General features: G+C 35.3%; 2 protein-coding genes across 2 annotated transcripts in view; both read left to right on the forward strand.

Moving 5' to 3' along the window:
* The first annotated feature begins 326 nt into the window (after positions 1-326).
* Positions 327-2,834, forward strand: LOC134664835 (uncharacterized). Its single transcript, XM_063521569.1, has 2 exons — positions 327-1,425; positions 2,061-2,834. The coding sequence occupies exons 1-2, from the start codon at positions 459-461 to the stop codon at positions 2,078-2,080; spliced, it is 987 nt and encodes a 328-aa protein (XP_063377639.1). The 5' UTR covers positions 327-458; the 3' UTR covers positions 2,081-2,834.
* A 7,261-nt stretch (positions 2,835-10,095) lies between these two features.
* The window catches only part of LOC134664683 (sodium- and chloride-dependent glycine transporter 1-like), a 29,088-nt gene continuing 15,245 nt past the window's right edge, over positions 10,096-23,938 (forward strand). The window contains exon 1 of the mRNA XM_063521430.1: positions 10,096-10,185. Within this exon, the coding sequence (XP_063377500.1) occupies positions 10,096-10,185 (90 nt within the window). The remainder of the gene's footprint in view (positions 10,186-23,938) is intronic.

Here is a 23,938-nt window from a genome sequence, read left to right on the forward strand (position 1 = left end):
TACTTATTTGGACCCCAAGGCCCAGGTTTAATCTTTAACATGGTCCTATTGAGTCGGGAACCGTAAGTAAATAAAATTAAATGCGTAGAAGCGGATTCTAAGAAGCACGAAAAAATTTTCATTCGTCTCGTCTGGAGTTGCCGATTTGAAGGTGCCGCCATTGTGCGGAGCCATCGCAGCGTTCAACGAGCCGCGAGCAAGCGTTCTATAAACGCACCAGCACCACTCACTGCGCAGCGATCTGCGCGCGTGGAACGGAATAAACAAGTAACGTTTTGTTTCAAATCTGTTTGACATTTGTTCTTTTCCAGATATTTTAGTGTTTGTGGTGGAAAAGTGTTTCTGTCTTGTAATAAGTTTAAAAGCTTGTAAAATTAATTGGTTTTTGCCGGTTTTTATGTGCGTCTACGAAGTCGTTTTTGTGTTTTTCACATGCAAAGCATTGTGCGCAATTTAACATGGAAAAGACAGAAGAAGAACGACGTCAATTAGTTGCGCGCAGAGGCACGAAAAAAGGTACTCTAACAAGATTGAAAAACAAAATGGAAGAATCGTATATAAACGATATAGAAATGCTAAAACTGATGGTAGAGAGGGCCCAGACGGCATTCCACGATTATGAAGATCTGTGCGAGAAAATAGGTGATGAGGAGGATCCCATTGCTGTCGAAACGACTTTTTATGAATGCGTCGCAGCAATGCGGCAGCGAATTGCGGATTTATCGGCACCTGTACCCACCCCTGCCGTTTTGCCGGCAGTGACGCCTAAAGTGTCGTCGAAAATAAAGTTACCGAACATACAAATACCATCATTCAATGGCAAGTATACAGAATACAGACCTTTCATAGAAATGTTTACTGCCCTTGTGCATAACAATGAAGGGTTCGACAATATACAAAAGTTTTTTTACCTGAGAAGCTTCCTAAAAGCTGAGGCATTTGATTTAATCAAAAACTTACCTGTCATCGGTCAAAGTTATTCCGAAGCTCTCAAAATTTTAGCTGATAGGTACGATAATAAATATAAAATCATCAATGAGCACATAAATGCTTTGTTTGAGTTGCCAATGCTAACTAAGTCAAGTCCTAGTGCTTTACGCTCATTGATTTCAATAACAAAACAGCATTTAGCTGCATTAAAAAACCTTGATGAGGCCATTGAAAAATGGGACAGCATTCTCATTTGCCTATTAAATAAAAAACTAGACCCAGTTACTAACCGAGAGTATCATTTGCATAGGGATTCCTCAAAACAGCCAACCTTTAATGATTTTTTGAAATTTGTAGAAGGTCGGGCCCTTGCCCTAGAGAACAGTGAGGGACGGGGTGATACAGCAAGCTGTGCTGCTGGCAAAGTAGCTCCAGTGAAGATGGCATCGTCATCATTTGTCACTACCAAAGCATCCCAAGGCTGTCTGTACTGTGGTAAGGAACACAAATTATATGCATGCCCTAAATTTGCTCTAGCTTCCATATCGGAACGACTAGATTTTGTTAAGGAAACAAAGCTTTGCAAGATTTGTCTTAACATTCACCCAGGAAAGTGCAAGTTTCATTTTAAATGTAAGGAGTGCAAAGAATCCCACAACTCGCTACTTCATGTGAATGAAGAGAAATCCTCATCGGTGTCATTGACTAACATTAATAATCAGACACTGGTGTTGTTGCCAACGGTTAAAGTTAAGGTAGTTTCTAAATGTGGCAAGGAGATCATAGTTAAAGCAATGCTTGACTGTGCATCTCAGAATTCCTTTATTACAACGAAGCTTGCAAAGCAACTAGGTTACCCACTCTTGCCATGTTCTACTACAATAACTGGTGTAACTCTAGAAGATAAATCGGTCAAACATAGTTTGCGCCTGGATATTTGCTCATGTGTTTATCCATATAAAACACAAGTAAATCTGTTAGTGGTAGATAAATTTAGTAACGAAATGTTGCCACAAACAGAAATAGATATTTCAAAAATTGAAATCCCTGAAAATATAACATTAGCCGATGACTCCTTCCATATCCCAAGTGAGATAGATATTTTATTGGCTGCAAATATCTTTTTTCAGTGCCTGTTGTCGCAGCCTGAGGAGCTGCGCGATCCTGATGCCGCACCCAGCTTGGTTCACACACAGTTTGGTTACATAGTAGGAGGTGATGTTCCATCTTCTATTCTTAAACGACCTGCTGTTTCTCTTTTCTGTCAAGAATGTCAAAGTGATGTACGCGATACTATGTCTAATTTTTGGCAAACAGAAAAAGTACCTGAAATATATGCGGAACATACATCTGAACAACAACAGTGCGAAAAATTGTTCACTGAAACTGTCAAACTTGAAGACAATCAATTTACAGTTTCATTGCCATTAAAAATACCTATCTATGATGTGAACAATACATTGGGGGATTCATTTGGGTTAGCTCTCAAGAGATTTTATAATCTCGAGAAGAGATTTCAGAAGGATCAGAATTTGTATGAAGGTTATAAGGATTTCATACATGAATATCTCGACTTAGGTCATGGATCATATGTTGACATTTCCTCATATGATCTTACTAAAGATCCTGTGTACTTTATGGGACATTCAGCTGTTTTAAGGCCGGATGCAGTAAGTACCAAGCTCCGGGTAGTCTTTGATGGATCTATGTTAACGAGTAATAAGATTTCATTGAATAATATTTTAATGAATGGACCAACTGTTCAACAGGAACTGTTCGACATACTGTTGTCATTTAGAGTGCACAAATATTTCATTGCTTGTGATATCAGGCGTATGTTCCGAAATATTTTAGTACAGAAAGATCAGCGATCTTTGCAAAATATTCTCTGGCGAGACACTCCTAATGAGTGTGATATTTCATAAGATTTCAAGAATAAATTATAATTATATTGCGTGAGTTATGTTAAACTTATGGCATTCAGTGGGTAGTGATTAAAAATGTGATTTGTGTTTACCCGAATATTTGTTAATTAATCTATGGGTAGTCGCGAAAATGACCCTTCTCTCCTACCCGCCAATTCTAATGAGGGAAAAGTATAAAATGTAACTTACCATGGGATGGAGGGATCATTCTCGCTTGGCGCTTGAACCAGTAACATGTAGCACGAAGGTTACGGCTTGTTAACTAAATATTGTTAAAGAGTGTTGAAGTAAGAAGTTGGAGTAAAATAAAAGTAATTGATTGTACGAAGGACTATGATTCATCACAAGTCAGAAGCGGTGATCAACGGCGCCCATAAAAGGACTAGAACGTGTGAGTACCTAGTATACATATACATATTTTATATACTCAGACGTTATGGCAGTAAGTTTTAAGTTGCAATGCTTGTAACCTCAAAACCTGATTAAGAATACATGTAGATTCGCGATCATGGTCAAGTTGAAGTAACGAATGCAGACTTATCACATAATTTAGAATTCTGCTGGTAATCAAAATCGGTACAGGTATTGAGCGAGTTAACCTTATTTTTTTACAAGAGCCTTGTTTAAGATAAGACCGTGGTTACAAGTTATCTTAGAATTTGAATACTTACTTACGATTAGTATGTACAGTGTTAGTATGTTATTTTTTTGTGTAATATCGATGTTTAGCCGAGCATAGGCATATACGATACGTGATCGCGATTATAGTGAAATTGGATACGATTTGGATAAATATTTAATGAATCCATTAGCAATTAAGATACAAATATGTATAATTGTACGTGTACGGTTATAGGCAAGTAGGTAAGTTTATTGTCATTAAAGGAACAATTTCATTTAACAGAGTGCTTTAAATTTAAATAGCCCATATTGTGAAGAAACATACAGTGTGAAGTGCTCTGTTGTCATGCAGATTTAGTTTAAATACTTGCTGTCGTTAAAATGAAAGTATTTACATCATGCATATTAAATATATACGTGAGTTTCGAATACTGATCTTAATCTATTCTAATAAATAGTATGAGCTAAATGATCTAATAAGTAAAGTCATACATGATAACGCCTTTGATTGGTTTCTGAAATGAATAAAGGGCTCCATTAGGTTAATGACACGTTGTCATTAACAGTGTAGTCACCATGTAGGTGGTGTACCATCATAGTCAGACGGGTCAGACCCTAATGTCTTTGTTATACAGATTTTTATTGGTAAATTTTTCATGTCATTCAATTTTTACAAATAAAATTATTATTAACTATAATAAGTGAAAATGTTATAGTAGGTAAATAAGTAATTAATAATGGGAGGTAACTGTTAGGACTTAGAACCCTATTCAATACGATGTGTTGGAATCAATGATCGTTTTGCATAGATAATATAGATTCGTCAATTGAGTAATAAGCGTGTTCTAGAAGTAATGATTTCAGTTTTTGTTGAATGTTGTGTCACTTTTTGATTCCTTTATGTCAGTCTGCACTGAATTACAAAGTGTTGGTCCATGATCTTGAAGAAAGGCTTCGTCAGCAAACATAACGCAGGTTGTGTCTGTGTTAAGTATCTTTGGCAGGTCAAGAAATAGTAGGCATCCACAAACGCTTCCCTGAAATATTGACATAATGGAATAAACAATATGACGCGATTTTGATGTCACGGTCTTTAGTTCCTCGCGGTCCTTATCTAAGTGTTCTACTTGTACGCATTGTTTACGGTCTCAGAGGTACGATTTGATTTGAACCAAATATACAGTGTGCCGCGTATTCCCATCCCGTACAATTTACAGAGTAAGATTTCGTGTGATACTTTTTTATACGCTTTTGTCATGTCCACCAAAAATCCTAAACTATGTGTTCTGTTGTCTTTATGACCTAAGATGTTCTGTATGTATTAATAAAATGTAAATGATAAAATACTGTACTTTACGAAAAAGTTGTCTTAGACTCCATTTATTACGATAAAATCGGGTAAGAGTGTGATAGGTCGATATTGGTTTGGATGGATTACGTCACCGTTTGTAAATATGGGTTTAATAATGGATATTTCATGGATATTAAGTAAGTCCGGGAATATTCCTTGATTAAATGACTGGTTAATCAGTTTTGTCAGTGGCTGTGCTAACTTTACAAGAACGGGCGGCATTTCATCGACTCCCCAAGACTATTTTTATTTTATTTTTTGAGTTGTTTTATAATTTTTATTGTTTTGGTCACCGGCTGAATCAATATTGAGTTGATGGCGGGGTATGCACACGGCGCGCGCGGGGGGTTTTTATCGCTCCTGCTTTATTAAATATCAGAACTACATGTTCTGGCGCTGATTGATAAATTGTTGAACTATGGGGAAGCTATATATCGTAACATATCATATAGGCGGTACCCTATAACCAGATTTAATGGTTAGTTACCTATGTAGGTTGTTATGGTGTAGTTAGTTAACTTGTAAGTGCTATGTTGCTCGTGGACCCGATGTTCCATTACCTGAGTACGCGAAGAACGATCTAGTTGCCACGTTATTACCTACATATATTTAATATTATACTACGTACACAAGATTGATCTTGAGGCTTGATCCTATGATTAGTGGTTTGAATATATATGTTTTTGATAGTATCATTGGGTACAGGACAAACAAACCACATGAGATCTGTTATTGAGTTCACTGCAAATGGATATTAAGACTACTATATTACGGGTACCATTTAGGTTTCGAGGTGGTATGTTATAGCTAGACCCAACGTCTAATGAGCCAGTTATGTGTGATCGCTTTGATTATTTAGTTGAATTATTTTGAGCCATGTAGGCGAGCTGTTTAGGAGTGCAGCCATCTATTAGGTGTGCTACCAGAAAGTCTACAGCCATGTAGATGTGCTGTTTATGAGTGCGGTTATGTAGTGCGCAGCTAGAAAGTTGATAGTCATGTAGATGTGCTGTTCATGGGCGAGGCCATGTAGGTGTGCTGCTCGAGTCTACAGCCAAGTAAGTAGATGTGTTGTTTATGAGTGCGGCCATGTAGTGTGCTGCTAGAGTCTACGGCCATGTAGATGTGTTGTTTAATGAGTGCGGCCATGTAGTGTGCTGCCAGAGAGTCCATAGATGTGGTATTTAGTACGGGTTTGCCGTTACAGTCGAAAGTCAGAGTTAGGATCTGAAGAGTTAAAGAGTAAAGAGTTAAAGAGTTAAAGTTGAATTGAGTTGAATAGTTAAAGAGTTAAAGTTGAATTGAGTTAAAGAGTTAAAGTTGAATTGAGTTAGAGAGTTGAATTGAGTTATTGACTTAGAGAGTTGAATTGAGTTAGAGAGTTGAATTGAGTTAGAGAGTTGAATTGAGTTAGAGAGTTGAATTGAGTTAGAGAGTTGAATTGAGTTAGAGAGTTGAATTGAGTTAGAGAGTTGAATCGAGTTAGAGAGTTGAATCGAGTTAGAGAGTTGAATCGAGTTAGAGAGTTGAATCGAGTTAGAGAGTTGAATCGAGTTAGAGAGTTGAATCGAGTTAGAGAGTTGAATCGAGTTAGAGTTGAATCGAGTTAGAGAGTTGAATCGAGTTAGAGAGTTGAATCGAGTTAGGGAGTTGAATCGAGTTAGAGAGTTGAATCGAGTTAGAGAGTTGAATCGAGTTAGAGAGTTGAATCGAGTTAGAGAGTTGAATCGAGTTAGAGAGTTGGATCGAGTTAGAGTTGGATCGAGTTAGAGTTGGATCGAGTTAAAGAGTTGGATCGAGTTAAAGAGTTGGATCGAGTTAAAGAGTTGGATCGAGTTAAAGAGTTGGATCGAGTTAAAGAGTTGGATCGAGTTAAAGAGTTGGATCGAGTTAAAGAGTTGGATCGAGTTAAAGAGTTGGATCGAGTTAAAGAGTTGGATCGAGTTAAAGAGTTGGATCGAGTTAAAGAGTTGGATCGAGTTAAAGAGTTGGATCGAGTTAAAGAGTTGGATCGAGTTAAAGAGTTGGATCGAGTTAAAGAGTTAGTTTTGAGTTAAAGACTTAGTTTTGAGTTACTTAGTTTTGAGTTAAAGAGTTAGTTTTGAGTTAAAAGAGTTCGTTTTGAGTTAAAGAGTTCGTTTTGAGTTAAAGAGTTCGTTTTGAGTTAAAGAGTTCGTTTTGAGTTAAAGAGTTCGTTTTGAGTTAAAGAGTTCGTTTTGAGTTAAAGAGTTCGTTTTGAGTTAAAGAGTTCGTTTTGAGTTAAAGAGTTCGTTTTGAGTTAAAGAGTTCGTTTTGAGTTAGAGTTCGTTTTGAGTTAAAGAGTTCGTTTTGAGTTAAAGAGTTCGTTTTGAGTTAAAGAGTTCGTTTTGAGTTAAAGAGTTCGTTTTTAGTTAAAGAGTTCGTTTTGAGTTAAAGAGTTCGTTTTGAGTTAAAGAGTTCGTTTTGAGTTAAAGAGTTCGTTTTGAGTTAAAGAGTTCGTTTTGAGTTAAAGAGTTCGTTTTGAGTTAAGGAGTTCGTTTTGAGTTAAAGAGTTCGTTTTGAGTTAAAGAGTTCGTTTTGAGTTAAAGAGTTCGTTTTGAGTTAAAGAGTTCGTTTTGAGTTAAAGAGTTCGTTTTGAGTTAAAGAGTTCGTTTTGAGCTAAAGAGTTCGTTTTGAGTTAAGGAGTTCGTTTTGAGTTAAAGAGTTTGTTTTGAGTTAAAGAGTTTGTTTTGAGTTAAAGAGTTTGTTTTTAGTTAAAGAGTTTATTTTGTGTTAAACAGTTTATTTTGTGTTAAACAGTTTGTTTTGTGTTAAACAGTTTGTTTGGAGTTAAACAGTATAAAGAGTTTTATTTTGAATTAAACGTTTAAAGAGTTTTATTTTGAGTTAATAAAGAGTTTATTTTGTGTTAAACAGTTTATTTTGTGTTAAACAGTTTGTTTTGTGTTAAACAGTTTGTTTGGAGTTAAACAGTATAAAGAGTTTTATTTTGAATTAAACGTTTAAAGAGTTTTATTTTGAGTTAAACAGTTTAAAGAGTTTTATTTTGAGTTAAACAGTTTAAAGAGTTTTATTTTGAGTTAAACAGTTTATTTTGAGTTTAAAGAGTTTAACAACTCGCTGGCGTAGGGTGATAACAAAGGTTAACAACCAATCATGCAGCGCACTGAAATTTAATTACAGGGTAAAATGGATTCCGATATTGACACCCCGAGATCAACTAGACTGTCGTCACGAGCACGACGGATGCAGAGTCGCGAGCGGTAGACGCTGAAAGTCAGCGACGGTGAATCTACCACAGAGGACGCTGTGGACTGCGACAGCCGAGCGTGAGGGGCCTGAAGACAGATGTCGTCACCACAGTAGGCGCTGACGACGGGAGCCTCTCTCAGATGACCAGTACGAAGAAGGCGACGCTCAAGAGGGACTTACAGTGGAGGACTTCATCAAGTTTGTAACTAAAGTATTGTAATTAAAAAAAAAAATATCTGATTTCAGAGAAAAAAATCATTAGATAATTGCATCTGTTAATTACAAACCTGATTAAGCCGTTAATGTAATCACGTAGCTTCCCCAAAATATTATTTCCATAATACCTGCTACCATGAGTAAATTAAATAATTTAAAGTTTACCTCTACTTAAGTTGCTGTAATTCTTTGTATTATTTTATTGTATTCTGGTGTACAATGAAGAGTATTGGTATTGTATAAACAGACTACTTTTAACTAAAATAGGATTGAAAAGGCAATAGGCAACACGGCCGAGTGTGATATTATTGTTGATCGTGCACCGGAGGTAGCACGCAGTCGGATGGCCGAGTGTGATATTTCATAAGATTTCAAGAATAAATTATAATTATATTGCGTGAGTTATGTTAAACTTATGGCATTCAGTGGGTAGTGATTAAAAATGTGATTTGTGTTTACCCGAATATTTGTTAATTAATCTATGGGTAGTCGCGAAAATGACCCTTCTCTCCTACCCGCCAATTCTAATGAGGGAAAAGTATAAAATGTAACTTACCATGGGATGGAGGGATCATTCTCGCTTGGCGCTTGAACCAGTAACATGTAGCACGAAGGTTACGGCTTGTTAACTAAATATTGTTAAAGAGTGTTGAAGTAAGAAGTTGGAGTAAAATAAAAGTAATTGATTGTACGAAGGACTATGATTCATCACAAGAGTCACTAAAATGTATTCAGCTAAACACAGTTTGCTATGGAATGAAGTCATCAAGTTATCTTTCAACAAGATGCTTGAACGAGCTGGCTACGAAATTCGAGAGGCAATATCCTCTAGCTAGTTCTGCAATACTAAACTCTACCTATGTAGATGACATCATTCATACAGAGGATAGTTTGGCAAAGATTGTTGACACTCAAACTCAATTGATAGAATTACTTGCTAAAGGTAGTTTTGAACTGCATAAATGGGCAGCTAATGACTCTTCAATTTTGACAAATATTCCAGCAGAGCAGCAGGTTGTTGGAGAACTGGAACTGAATAAGGACATCAAAACTTTAGGTTTAAAGTTAGATATTGACTCTGATTCTTTTAAACTTTCATGTCCAGTGTCAAAAAATGTCCCTAAAACAAAAAGACAAATTTTAAGTTACATAAGCCAATTCTATGACCCTTTAGGTCTAGCGGGACCCGTTTTTGTCCAAGCTAAAATCATTATGCAAAAATTGGCTCAGGCTTGTACCGACTGGGACTCAGTGCCCTCGCCTATTTTACTAAAAGAATGGCTTGAATTTTACAATGATTTGCAGACAATGAAAAAAATTAAAATAAAACGAAATGTTACTGTTGATAACATTCAGTCTGCTCAATTAGTAGCATTTGGTGATGCCTCAATTTCTGCATATGGAGCAGCCATTTATTTAAGAGTCACTGACAAGCATGGCAAAGTATCGATGTCGCTTCTTTGTTCTAAGAGTCGCATTGCATCTAAAGACAAGAAGTTGACTGTGCCACGATTAGAATTAAATGCATCTCTTTTAATGGCAAAATTATCCTTTAGAGCATACAATACTTTAAGTAAAAAGATATCTATTGAAAGTGTGCATCTTTTCAGTGATTCTCAGGTTGTTTTGGCATGGCAAAAAACGGATCCAACAAAACTAAATGCTTATGTTGCTAATAGAGTCAAATTAATCAACGAATATACAAAGGGTTTTCAATTGTTGTATATAAAAACAGACCTCAATCCTTCTGATTGTTTGAGTCGAGGTGTAAAACCTAGTGAACTACAAAGTAACCAACTGTGGTGGTGCGGACCGACTAGCATGTCTGATCCAGAGTATAAATTCACAGATGATAGTAATAATTTACCTGACAACTTACCGGAGATCAAGCATGCTGATGGTTCCAAGCCGGTGTGTATGGCATCATATCAATCGGTTTCTCTTGCAAATGATTTGTTAGATAAGTTTTCTAACATTAATAAGGCAGTTAACGTGCTTGCCTACATACAAAGATTCTGTAAAAATGTAAGGCCGGGTTCACAAAAGATAAAGCTTAATTTTATTACTTTTAGCGAGGCAACCCAGGCATTGCATATGTTTATAAAGAATGAGCAGGAAAGGTTCTTTGATAAGGAGCTGGCCTCTTTGCGGGCAGGTAGGCAAGTTTCGTCGTATTTACTATCTGTCAACCCCTTCATTGATGCTAACGGTATTCTCAGAGTAGGTGGACGTTTGCAACACTCCTCCTTACCTTATAGCCATAAGCATCAGATAATCTTACCAAAAGAATCTAAGGTCACTTACCTTATTATTGGCCTATGGCTAGAGTTACCAAGGTTTTTCCAGGTCAGGATGGGAAGATAAGAGCCTTAGAAGTAAAAAAGGCTAATGGTAAAGTTCATACAACTTCTATTACTAAAGTGTGTATACTACCTTTAGATGAATAGGTAGTGTTTCAAAATGTTATTATATGATATTTTAATATTTTAGTTAAGTATTATGGCTAATATCCTACTGAATTGTACTGATACTTAATTTATAACTGTAAGTAGGTAGTCATGTACTATGTGTTGATGCTGGGTGCATCTAATGTATAAGATGTTTATTTAGTTATATGAAATGTGTCTTATCTTATGTTTGTTACATACTGTTTCATAACTACTTTCATAGCAATCTTGTAAACTTATTAAGTTATTAGTAAGAGTTATATTAATTTCAATTTCACAAACCTTAAAAGATTACAGTCCGCTCTAGATATTGAAGTATACAAGGGAGCTAATGTGAAATGTAGTTTAATATTTAATAAGGTATTAATTTGTACCTAGTTATGTTATTTTATGTTGGCGGAATATGTTGCAGAATGGAGTTTTTATCCCAACATTAAAAAGTTTATGTCAATATTGTCAACTGTCTTCTTGGAAAATATATCTTTCGTTTCCTACGTACATTTTGTATTTTAATTCTTTTAATTTACTTATTTGGACCCCAAGGCCCAGGTTTAACCTTTAACACTCACTGCTATTTATTCTGTCTCAAGTTATACCTGTTTTTTTGTATATTTATATTAATTGTATAGATATTAATATCGAAGATCCTTATTACAAATAAATTACAATAGAGCTACTCTTTACACATATTTTAATATTTTAAAATTCATGCTTTTATTGCTTACAAGTAGAACGGTAATAAAAGTAACTCAATTCTTAAAATGAATGTAGTTTTAATTGTGATTCTATTCTAAAAATAACACTTATCGTATTGTTAACTGATATAATAGTCAACGGTATCCACATGCAAAAGTGTCCACTGTCCACCACACACACGGCACGGGGAAATTCATTTCCAAAGTCGAGCCGACAGTAATCAATGCGTTACAGCTGAATTTTTGGGATAAAATCCTTTGCAAATTGAGTTAGTTACCGGGCAGGATTAAAAAAAGAGAATTTTCGAACGCGTGAATGACCAAGTAAAGGTATACATATTCGCTATGGCTTCTAAAACGTGTCATCGGTTTTGTTCCCTGTATTTTTCGATAGGCGAGTCTAGCTCGACGAACAGAATCACAGGAATTCAGCATCGAATCATTGAGATATTCAGTTTTATCCACTTTCCTCGAATCGAGAGATACCTGTATTCGATTGTTAAAAAACAAAACAAGAATGGTCTTCAACATAGGTACCGCAACAACAATAAAACATCGATTGTATAGTCCTCAGTCGATGACACTTTTATTTAATAACTTTGATATAATTATGTAGTCTTTGGTGTTTTATATTTTTCATACAATACATTAGATGTTTGTAATATCACAGAATAAATAATAATAAAATTGGTGTGGAATGGATGTACTTGTAGCTACCTGTAGCAAAGCGACGAAATCGCGGAGTGAGCCACGCCTGTTAATATATATGATAAATTTTAAGGTTTTTATCTACACTGTAATACTGTTGCAATCAGAATGTAGCCTTTAGTCGAATCTCCATATTTTTGTTTAGGTACTCGGAAGCACTATATTACAGGAGGTCGTATAATATAAAGCGGGTTAATGAATAAATTAATGAAACCTTGCTCTCATTTCCGCACTGTTCCAATTCAAAGGGTAAAAGATCATAACAAGTAACAATACAAGATTACAAAATTAAATGACACGTCAGCACCAGCATCGTACATCTAAGTTAAAAGCATTGACAAGAAGTACCTACGCAAGAATTATAAATTCATAGTAATTCTTGTAAAATTACTTACAAATATTTTATAGTAGATGTCTATAAATAAAAGTTAGAGAACATACACATGTACACATTGACCCTAAAGGGGCCCACTGATTACCAGTTCGCCGGACGATATCAGCCTGTCAGGTGTTCGGAACTGTCCGGTCCTTTTGAGTTTAACTGACAGGCTAATATCGTCCGGCGAACTGGTAATCTGTGGGGTTTTATATAATGATGTCAATATTTATTTGTATGTATTTATGGCCAGAGAGACTTAATTGATCAACAGGCCAATTCGAACGTACACTGACATTATAATGATATTTGAATCATATTATTTACCTAGTTATCGTGCATCTCTTTAGAGCTAATACATGTACGTACAAGTACATGTGAAATGCAACATGTTTGAATGACATCAATTAGATATTTCTAACTTTTAGGAAAAAAATCTGCAACATTGATATCTGTAGGTAAGCTCACTACGCTAGTGGCAGATGATAAAGCCTAGAAAATTAGGAGGCTGTATTCATTTAATATATAAACCGCCTGGCGCTCCAAGTTTAGACACGCCATACCGTTCCCACGTCGGGCACAAGGTATAAATCTTAGCCGCAGCTGCTCTACCTTCCGGTAGCCCCTCGCAACAACAATAATTAATTCAATACTTTGCCCTTTAATTAAAATGTTTTAATGTGAGACACTTGGCACGAATGTGTGGGAGTATATTACTCTTGTGTGTGCTTAAAATTGAAAGTGCTGAAATTTTGCGTTAATGTGCAGGTACCTACTGTGATGGATTGCAAGCCGTAGGAGGTGCAAGCACGTATAATATACTGATAATGGCCCTAGGCTAGGCTTAGACGCACTGGTTTCAGTAGGTACCGCAAAAGTGTATAGTCACCTACGGCGCGATTCGGGAAATGAATTAGAGATTAACTAGATACGATATAGTAAAGATATGTGACGTCCCACTGGTAAAGGTACCTTATGGTGGTTGGCGCTAACGATATTATTAACGCCGCTCTAATATTATTGCGGCGCTATGCGACATAAGCGCCGGTCGCCATTAGGTACCTTTTTCCGTGGAACGTCACAAATCTTCACTATTTCATATTTAGTGAATCTCTAATTCATTTCTCGAATCGCGGCACCAACCGCCATAAGGTACCTTTTGCAGTGGAACGTCACATATCTTTACTATTTCATATCTAGTGAGTGTCTAATTCATTTCCCGAATCGAGCCGCTACAATAGTATTACTTCGAAGGCCGCAAAAATATCTGACACGATCTTATTTGTAGAACCCTAACCCCCTTATTCATAAACGTTTACTAAAGTTAGCAAGCCGATAATAATCGTTAGTCCCTTTCCATCATACAAATACGTCGGAAAGGGACAAACGATTATTGTCAACTTTAGTACACGTTTATGAATAAGGGGGTAAGAGTGTGCCACATATTTTTGCGGCCTTCGAGGAGTAACATATTATTACAGGTGACTGTACCGTACGGTATGCTTCATAAGCGCACGCACTTGCAAGACTGAAACGGCAAGAAATTTAACTGAAACTGTAAGAAATTAATCGCAGTGCATTTTAAGCCTTAGCCCGGTTAGCTATAGTTCGTTTTTATAGCATTAGAAAGAACTCCACAGAAGCAAGCGTGCAGTTTTTATCAGGCTCTTTAATTGTTAATAATTATTGAATTATCTAATGTAGCATGGTCAATACATATAATTTACTTCAAATTATTACCGCTATAAGTGTCGGATTTGGAACCACAAACTTACTTCTGCGAAGTTCTTTCTAATGCTAAAAAAAACAAACTATAAAGACCGCCGATTTGAATCCAGCCTTCACTTCTAGAGGGCTTCGTCAATTGTTTTTTTTTTTGTACCACGGTTTTTTCATTTTAGTATTGAATAAACTTTTATATGCGCTTTAATGGAATAATGCATTTACAATAAGATTGATTCGGATAGTTCCGCATTACTTCCGAATATCTGGTTATTCCGAAAATCACCCATAATTCTATCATGTAAGAGTCCGTTTTCGAAATAACCCGATATTTGGCGATATAGATTCGAAATCACTCGAATACCCCCACACGAGTGTATAACATACGTACGCCATAATCAAAAGAAACATATAATAAGTACCCTAAAAATTAATATAGTTTTCTACCGTATTATCTTTCAAAATTAATTACTACAATCATTATTATTGAGTCACCCGGCTTGTCAGATACGGAGTGAAATTTACCCAATAAACGATTGATATTTATCGTCTCCTATCAAATTCGCGCGATAAGGTTTTAGGAATACTGTAATCGGTTACCTTAGTCGGTAATACGTATCGCAGTGTTGTGCTTGTATGAATGCATATGCATAGGTCTTAGCGTAATAACAGTTCTTATGTGTTCCCTTAAGTACTGCAACATTGCTTTCGACGATTCTGAGGTCTGTTTTTTGCAATGGCTGGTGGAAATTACACTATGAATGAGGCAAGTTTATCGTATTTTTTTAAAGAATGACGATATTTGACTATAAACAACGTGAACGATATATTTTTTACAGTTTCCGATATTTGTGTGATTCATAACTTTCATAAGATATTTTTATGCAGATCAAAGAAGAAAATGATAACGAGCAATTCCCACGATATAATTTTTCTTATTTCTTCTCCCTGAATAAGAAAATTATATACGTTTTTATTTATAAAACACTGATTTATCTTTCATGATGTTTACACATTATTTACCATAACACGGGATTTAATCGCATACAATTAAGTTTTAAAATTTATCTTCGACGTTCTGAGGACTTTTTTTATATTGCAAAATGTATGTAATATTCTATGATAATCTAAAACGCCAAAAAAGGTTTTTTCGGCACAATTGCACTATGATACGATTTTTTTTTAATATTTACGACTTATTGTTTGTTCTTAACTTCAATATACAAAGAGTATTTATTTTACTTAATTACAGGCGGAAAAAACTGCTTTCATATGTTATATTTATGTTTTATTTGTTTATCTTGTTTTAGTATAGTATATGTAGGTACATCTATATTTAGTAACTTATATACTATGAGTACCTATTTACGTTTATTAGCTGAATATAGGTAGTTTATCCAAATACTATTCATTATACAAGTTTAGTTGTTGAAGAGAACTGTGCAACTTGTATGTATATTTTTGTATGTAGCTACATATTTGAACTAAATCACCTCATTATTTTTTTAGGTAGGTTGTTAAGTATGGAAATATTGTGTATGTTTTATCCTAAGTTATACTTATTTAATTATTATTTTTTCTCGATGCTAGTGACATCACATGAATGTAGGGATAATTAATTTCAATTTCACATTTGGGTGAAAATTAATTATATTTATCAAAGAATGTTGATTAGTTTACCAGTTATTGGCAATAGTCCGATAGTAATTTAAGGATTATCGACAGCCAATCACACTGGCACACACCTACATTATGAATGACATTTGTATTAACAGTGCAATAAAAAATCAGTTTCCGGCCTCGTTATCGGTAATGATTAAAATTTAATACCAAATCCACCACTTCCAGTACTCATGTACCGTATTGTTACTAGTCGTAAAAATGGTTTTTCTGTTTGATCTATATTCAATCCGTTTGTTTTCAAAAAGGTTTCTGAATTAAAATATCTGAAATTTATTGATCACAGGTATTTGTAAATGGTAACGCTCTTATTAATTTCTGATACCAGTGGCACCGTGTTATGCAAAAAAAAACTATTCATAAAAACTAATATAAAAAAATTAAATACATTTCTTACACGTCGGTATTTTTCGGGCACAAAAATAAATCTTTAGTAGGTTCTTGTAAGCACGTAAAATAAAGTTCAGCTAAAAGATATTAATTCTTAAGACATTTGTAGATGACAAATATCTGTTTAGTCATATGCCTTATGGGAATATAGTTCAGAGCCGGAAACCGCTATCAACTTTTAGTATGTTGTTGGGCATAGCATTGGGTCTCCAAAACTGCCGGGAGACGGCGGCGCCGGCCATCTACTTCAGCGGAATGACGTCATCAAAATGACTCTCGCTTCGTTGCGAATATTGCATACTGCACCCAAACTATGCATAGCACATACACGTGTGGGGTATTAAATGAAAGCCAATTAAATAAACTTTATTTTATTTATACAAAGTGTACCAAAATATGCAACAGTTTAAGAGAAACTTACAAATAAATAAAAATTACGTATAAAAATATTCGATTATTTGGGTTTTACAACCAAACCAAAAGTCGGACGATAAAGCAATGTACTACAACATTAAAGATGACGTCTCAAGCCATACACTGATATCAATAAAATCAAAATTGGACCAAATATGTGGAAATTATGCATCAAAATGTAGATATTTGCCCATACAAATGCATAAAAGTTAAAAAAATCCAAATTGGTCATTTTCAGGATAATCCGCATAAGCTTCTAGTATGTTATTAGCAATATGACCTGGATTCTAAAACTGCCCGGAGACCATCTCTGTTGTTCCTCAGTTACAAATAATGACGTCATATAAATAATCACTGCCGAATTTCGTAAAATGTAAATTATAGCTATACCACGAGTCTCACATACACATGTGTTACATGTAATGAAAGGTTATTAAATGTATTATGATTCACTTAAACATTGTTTGTAAAAAAAATGTACGGTTTCAGAGCTAGAAACAACGAAATACCACTTTTTATGGAAAAAGTAGATATGTATCAATTTTATAGCTAAACTAAAATCGTCAATAAAATGTTGCGTATAATATTTAAAAAAACAGTTATTCAACTATATATCACAATTTAAATTTTACATTTCCGACAAAAACTGTGGAAATTCTGGAAAAAAAACTAAAGCGCCCCAACAATTCTACCTTAATGCGCTCATATTATGCAAAGAATAGTTCTAATCATCGAGTATTAAATGAATGAACGTTACATAAAATACATGAAAACGACATTTTCGAATGGAACCATAATTAAAAAAATAATAATTTACTTGATAAGTAAGCAAAATACTGTTTATTTAAGTACCTAATCTCCTCCTTTCAAAGTCGGTTAAAATGTGGCTTTTGTGACCTGGGCTACAAAGACAAATAAATTGACACCTCATTTATCAAAATCAGTTCAGTTGCTTCATGTAAAAAATACATAATTATACATTTAAGCCTCGATTAGCCTTATACATACATACATACATACATCACTGGCTCAGTGACCCAAAGAGGATCTTGACCTCTGACACAAAAGAGCGTCACTCTGCCCTATTCTGCGCCACTTCGCGTCAGTTGGGTATTTTTATAAAAGTGGAACCTTGAGTGGTGCAAGGGTTTCAAGGCTGAGCTGAGAAGGCTGGCAGAATTTTCCCTCTGATCCTCCGAAATACAGGTCACCCCTCTGGTCTGCTAACATCTACGGCCTGAGGGTTTCAACGTTAGATGCCAAGCCACGCCAGGCCATAATAGTAAAGGTCTAATTATTGAATTTTAATTTTTTGTCCGACTACGGCAGAATTTGCTATCTATGCGTGCATGTGTAGGTACCGTTTGCATGAAAGTACTGAACTGATTTTGATAAATAAGGTGTCAATTTATTTGTCTTTGTAGCCCAGGTCACAAAAGCTACATTTTAACCGACTTTGAAAGGAGGAGATTAGGTACTTAAAGAAACAGTAGGTATTTTGCTTACTTATCTAGTAAATTATTATTTTTTTAATTATGGTTCCATTCGAAAATGTCGTTTTCATGTATTTTATGTAATGTTCATCCATTTAATACTCGATAATTAGAACTATTCTTTGCATAATATGAGCGCATTAAGGTAGAATTGTTGGGGCACTTTAGTTTTTTTTCCAGAACTTCCACAGTTTTTGTCGGAAATGTAAAATTTAAATTGGGATATATAGTTGAATAACTGGTTTTTCAAATATTATACGCAATTTTTTTTTGACGATTTTAGTTTAGCTATAAAATTGATACATATTTACTTTTTCCATAAAAAGTGGTATTTCGTTGTTTCTAGCTCTGAAACCGTACATTTTTTTACAAATCATGTTTAGGTGAATCATAATACATTTAATAACCTTTCATTACATGTAACACATGTGTATGTGAGACTCGTGGTATAGCTATAATTTACATTTTACGAAATTCGGCAGTGATTATTTATATGACGTCATTATTTGTAACTGAGGAACAACAGAGATGGTCTCCGGGCAGTTTTAGAATCCAGGTCATATTGCTAATAACATACTAGAAGCTTATGCGGATTATCCTGAAAATGACCAATTTGGATTTTTTTAACTTTTATGCATTTGTATGGGCAAATATCTACATTTTGATGCATAATTTCCACATATTTGGTCCAATTTTGATTTTATTGATATCAGTGTATGGCTTGAGACGTCATCTTTAATGTTGTAGTACATTGCTTTATCGTCCGACTTTTGGTTTGGTTGTAAAACCCAAATAATCGAATATTTTTATACGTAATTTTTATTTATTTGTAAGTTTCTCTTAAACTGTTGCATATTTTGGTACACTTTGTATAAATAAAATAAAGTTTATTTAATTGGCTTTCATTTAATACCCCACACGTGTATGTGCTATGCATAGTTTGGGTGCAGTATGCAATATTCGCAACGAAGCGGGAGTCATTTTGATGACGTCATTCCGCTGAAGTAGATGGCCGGCGCCGCCGTCTCCCGGCAGTTTTGGAGACCCAATGCCATGCCCAACAACATACTAAAAGTTGGTAGCGGTTTCCGGCTCTGAACTATCTCTGCGACCGTTTCCCATAAGGCATGGCACTAGTTACCTAATACGTGTGTATATGTTACCAAATAACAATATCATAAAAACCACTGTACCATGTTTATTGCAAATAAATGAAATCTAAATCTAAATCAGAATTTTCATATTCGTCTTTTTTTTAGATTAAGAATGAGCAAGTTTCTGTTTACGTTTTTTTTATATATTGAGTATACCAATGTATTTTTATATTTCACGATTTAGTATTTCACGAGTTAGTTCCATTAAACGAACAACATAGATTTTATTTCTTATCGTATCTGCCTTTTCAGTCCAGGTCCAGACCATTCATGTCCAAGCATGTTGAATTTGTTTCTTATGTTCATGATTACCTAATCTTCTTCTCTGTCGTATCGCTCTTGACAGAGCGGTCGTGGTCACGTTGAGGCGTCCGCATCGGTAGTAGAGGCGGACACAGCTCTTCGCACGATCTCCCGCCGTCTCTCCCTGTTGGCAGACTGTCTGGCACAGTCAGATACGCGGTTTCCCACTGCGGATTTTATTTGGTCAGTCCAGCGCATAGGTGATCTGCCGCGCGATCTGGTTCCCGCCACTCTTCCTTGTACGACCAGTCGCTCTATGGAGTCGTTATCTCGCCTAGAGACCTAGATTACCTAATAAAGTTCCTCTATTATATCAGTTAATTAATTTATAATTAAAGAATGATGAAGCCAACACTGTGCTGCGGAATATACCTTACCTGAATTATTTATGTTTAAATGTATCACAAAGCATTTATAATATTGTTTTTATACATCCAAACGTTTTTAAGTCGCTATTATCTTGAGCTTCGAATAGTAAATTAAAATATGCTATTTTCTTTTAGAATGAGCTATAAACTGCCATGTCTTTATTACTCATGGACAAATTTAGAGGAACGCAACAAAAGGTGGTTCTGGATTACAGCACCCAAAGTAATTTCAAAATTAGAAATTAACCTTTTTATTTGCGTTTCTCTAAATTTGCCCATGAGTGTATATCAAGATGGCGAATTCCGTTTAAATCCAAACTCCTAATTCAATTAGCACCCTATCATTAATTAACCGAACTAAATGGCACCATAATACCTAAGCTGTGCCGTAAGTTATGTTCAGAAATTTGGAGTCAAAGGTCTGGAGTTGGGAGTCGGGCACAGGTGCACGATGCACACGTTCACAGAAATCAGGCAAAGTTTTATTCAACAGAACTCCGGTGCCACCGCGTAAGAAGATTCCAAGTAGGTACAAGAGCAGGGATGCGCGGAGAAGATTTATGACGATAAAAGTGACTTTATGTAATTCCTAAAACTCTTAATATCGTTAAACAGTATACAAGTCAATGTCCGTTTTCTCTATTCTGGTTAAGAATATTATGGCAAAATTATAGTAAAAAAAAGAAAACTGATTTTAGGGGTGAAACATAGAAATTCTTCTAGTCTTTAAATTATATAATTGAGCACCAAAACATAGTTAAACGTACTTACATTACATCAACATTGCTACATTGTCGTAATTATTTACGAGCTTAAATAATAGTTTGCGCACCTCACTCAGTATAGACATTATTATTTTATTTTAGCATTAGAAAGAACTTGCAAGAAGGTAAGCGATCTTGACATGTCTTTTAATTGAAAAACGCTTTTTAAAAATCTAAAACTATTACTTATGAAAGCAGGAGAATATAAATGATCGTATTAGATTCATAATTGTTACATATTTACCGTAACTTATTTTTAAAATGAGTTTTTCAATTAAAAGACACATCGAGATTGTTTACCTTATTTCTAATGCTAAAAAAAACGAACTATAATATTACTTAAAATGTACTCCTCATAAACCGCAAACTACTTGAGTGAATGACATAAATCGACAACTGACTTTTAGTATTTTTTTAAATCATAGAAAATTGGTGATACAACAATGAAAAATCCGTCAATAACTGTCTAATTTCTACCTACTTCTATAAAAAAAAAGTTTAAACTATCAGACTAAATCAAAACGGCTGCTATTTAACTGATCACCAGATTTAATAAAATTTAATACCAAAAAAATCTACTTTACCACCCTAAAATAATGAATGATCACCAAAATTATAACACCATTTTAATGTGAAATGATTACCAATTTTATTACATTTTACTATCCTACTCGTATTAAAGGAAATGACACCAAATTAATCATTATTAACCCAAAAATTGTAAATAATTACCAAATTTCAAACCCCAATTTAATGTCAATTGATAACCAAATTTTTACATCGTGCTATCCTATTAAATAAAATGACACCAAAATAATCATTGTAAACCCAAAAATAGTAAATGACCACCAAAATTAGAACTCCATTTTAATGTAAAATTATAACCAAATTTTTAAATCTTGCTATTTTATTAAAGCAAAGCAAAATTTTCTAGTAGCATTTCGTTTCTTGGGTTGCAGTTCAAACCTAACCTAACCCACTTTTTAACCGACTTCCAAATCCCAAAGGAGGAGGTTATCAATTCGGTTGTATGTTTTTTTTTTTTTTTTTTTTATTTTTTTTTTTTTTTAATGTTTGTTACTCCATATCTCCGTCATTACTGGACCGATTTTGAAAATTCTTTTTTTGATTGAATGTTTATGCATACAGATTGGTCCCGTTTTTGTCAAAACCCAGTTCTGATGATGGGATTCATGAGGAATCGAGGGAACTCCTCAAATCTTAAAGGCATACATATAGTGATTTTTGGGTTTTTATCAACAAATCAAGCATATACATCCAAAAAAGTGACATATGATGAAGTGGAACTGCTGATGATGATCAGAACGGAACTCTTCAACGACGCATAGTTCACGTTTGGCGATTTGTCCAGTTCGTTATGTTTGTTAAGCAAGTTAAGTTTTTAAGCCACATTTTTGTCAAGCTCGAGTTCTGATGATGGGATCCATGAGGAATCGAGGGAACTCTTCAAATCTTTAAGGCATGCGTATAGAGATTTTTGTATTTACATCAGAAAATCAAGCATTTTCATTAAAAACTGTCGCATTTGATGAAGTGGAACTGCTGATGATGATCAGAACGGAACTCTTCAACGACGCATAGTTCACGTTTGGCGATTTGTCCTCTTCGTTATGTTTGTTAAGCAAGTTTAGTTTTTAAGCCACATTTCTGTCAAGCTCGAGTTCTGATGATGGGATCCATGAGAAATCGAGGGAACTCCTCAAATTTTAAAGGCATGCGTATAGAGATTTTTGTATTTTCATCAGAAAATCAAGCATTTTCATTAAAAACTGTCGCATTTGATGAAGTGGAACTGCTGATGATGATCAGAACGGAACTCTTCAACGACGCATAGTTCACGTTTGGCGATTTGTCCTCTTCGTTATGTTTGTTTAAGCAAGTTTAGTTTTTAAGCCACATTTCTGTCAAGCTCGAGTTCTGATGTTGGGATCCATAAGGAATCGAGATAACTCCTCAAATCTTAAAGGCATACGTATAGAATTTTTTGTATTTTCATCATAAAATCAAGCATTTACATTAAAAACTGTCGCATTTGATGAAGTGGAACTGCTGATGATGATCAGAACAGAACTCTTCAACGACGCATAGTACATGTTTGGTGATTTCGAATTTCGGTTTTGACTTGGACTGGGACCCGGACTCATACCCGGATCCGGTTCGGACCCGGACTCGGACTCGGACTCGGACCCGGACTCGGACCCGGACTCGGATCCGGACTCGGACCCGGACTCGGACCCGGACTCGGACCCGGACTCGGACCCGGACTCGGACCCGGACTCGGACCGGGACTCGGACCCGGACTCTGACTCAGAGACCCGGACCTTGACCCGGAAAACCACTATGATACCTAAACTAAATAAACCACTATGATTACCTACCATAAAATGTGGGTATGATGATGCCAAACCCCTCCCGCTCAAACTCCCGTACACCGCACCGCATGCGCCGTTAAGTGGGTTAGGTTAGGTTTGAACTGCGATCCTCACAGAACCGAACAAAAGTGGGTTAGGTTTGGTTAGAACTGCGAGTCTTTCAGAAACGAAATGCTACTAGAAAAGTGGGTTTGATTAGGTTCGAACTGCGATCCTCACAGAACCGAACTGCTATCAGAGAAGTGGGTTAGGTTAGGCTAGAACTACGACCCTTACGGAAACGAAATGCTACTAGAAAGTACTCGTTTTACCTCCTTTTCTCAATACATAGTGCACCATCTACCATAATCTTTCACCGGGCCCCATAGAAGTCGGTTTTTTTTTCTTAAAAGTTATTAAATCATCTAGTAACATTTCGTTTCTGTAAGGTTCGCAGTTCAAACCTAACCTAACCCACTTTTCTAGTAGCATTTCTTATCTGGAAGGGTCGCAGTTCAAACCTAACCTAACCCACTTTTCTAGTAGAATTTCGTTTCTGTGTGGGTCGGAGTTCAAACCTAACCTAACCCACTTTTTAACCGACTTCCAAATCCCAAAGGAGGAGGTTATCAATTCGGTTGTATGTTTTTTATTTTTATTTTAATTTTTTTATTTTTTTTTATTTTTTATGTTTGTTACTCCATATCTCCGTCATTATTGAACCGATTTTGAAAATTCTTTTTTTGATTGTATGTATATGCATACAGATTGGTCCCGT

The sequence above is a fragment of the Cydia fagiglandana genome, chromosome 5, assembly GCF_963556715.1.
Source record: "Cydia fagiglandana chromosome 5, ilCydFagi1.1, whole genome shotgun sequence".
Taxonomy (NCBI): domain Eukaryota; kingdom Metazoa; phylum Arthropoda; class Insecta; order Lepidoptera; family Tortricidae; genus Cydia; species Cydia fagiglandana.

What these genes read in the sequence shown, in the direction of transcription:
- LOC134664835 (XM_063521569.1), top strand. Translation starts at nt 459, where the DNA reads ATGGAAAAGACAGAAGAAGAACGACGTCAATTAGTTGCGCGCAGAGGC. An exon ending in CCAAGGCTGTCTGTACTGTG is followed by an intron (nt 1,426 to 2,060) that starts GTAAGGAACACA and finishes ATCTTTTTTCAG; the next exon opens with TGCCTGTTGTCGCAGCCTGA.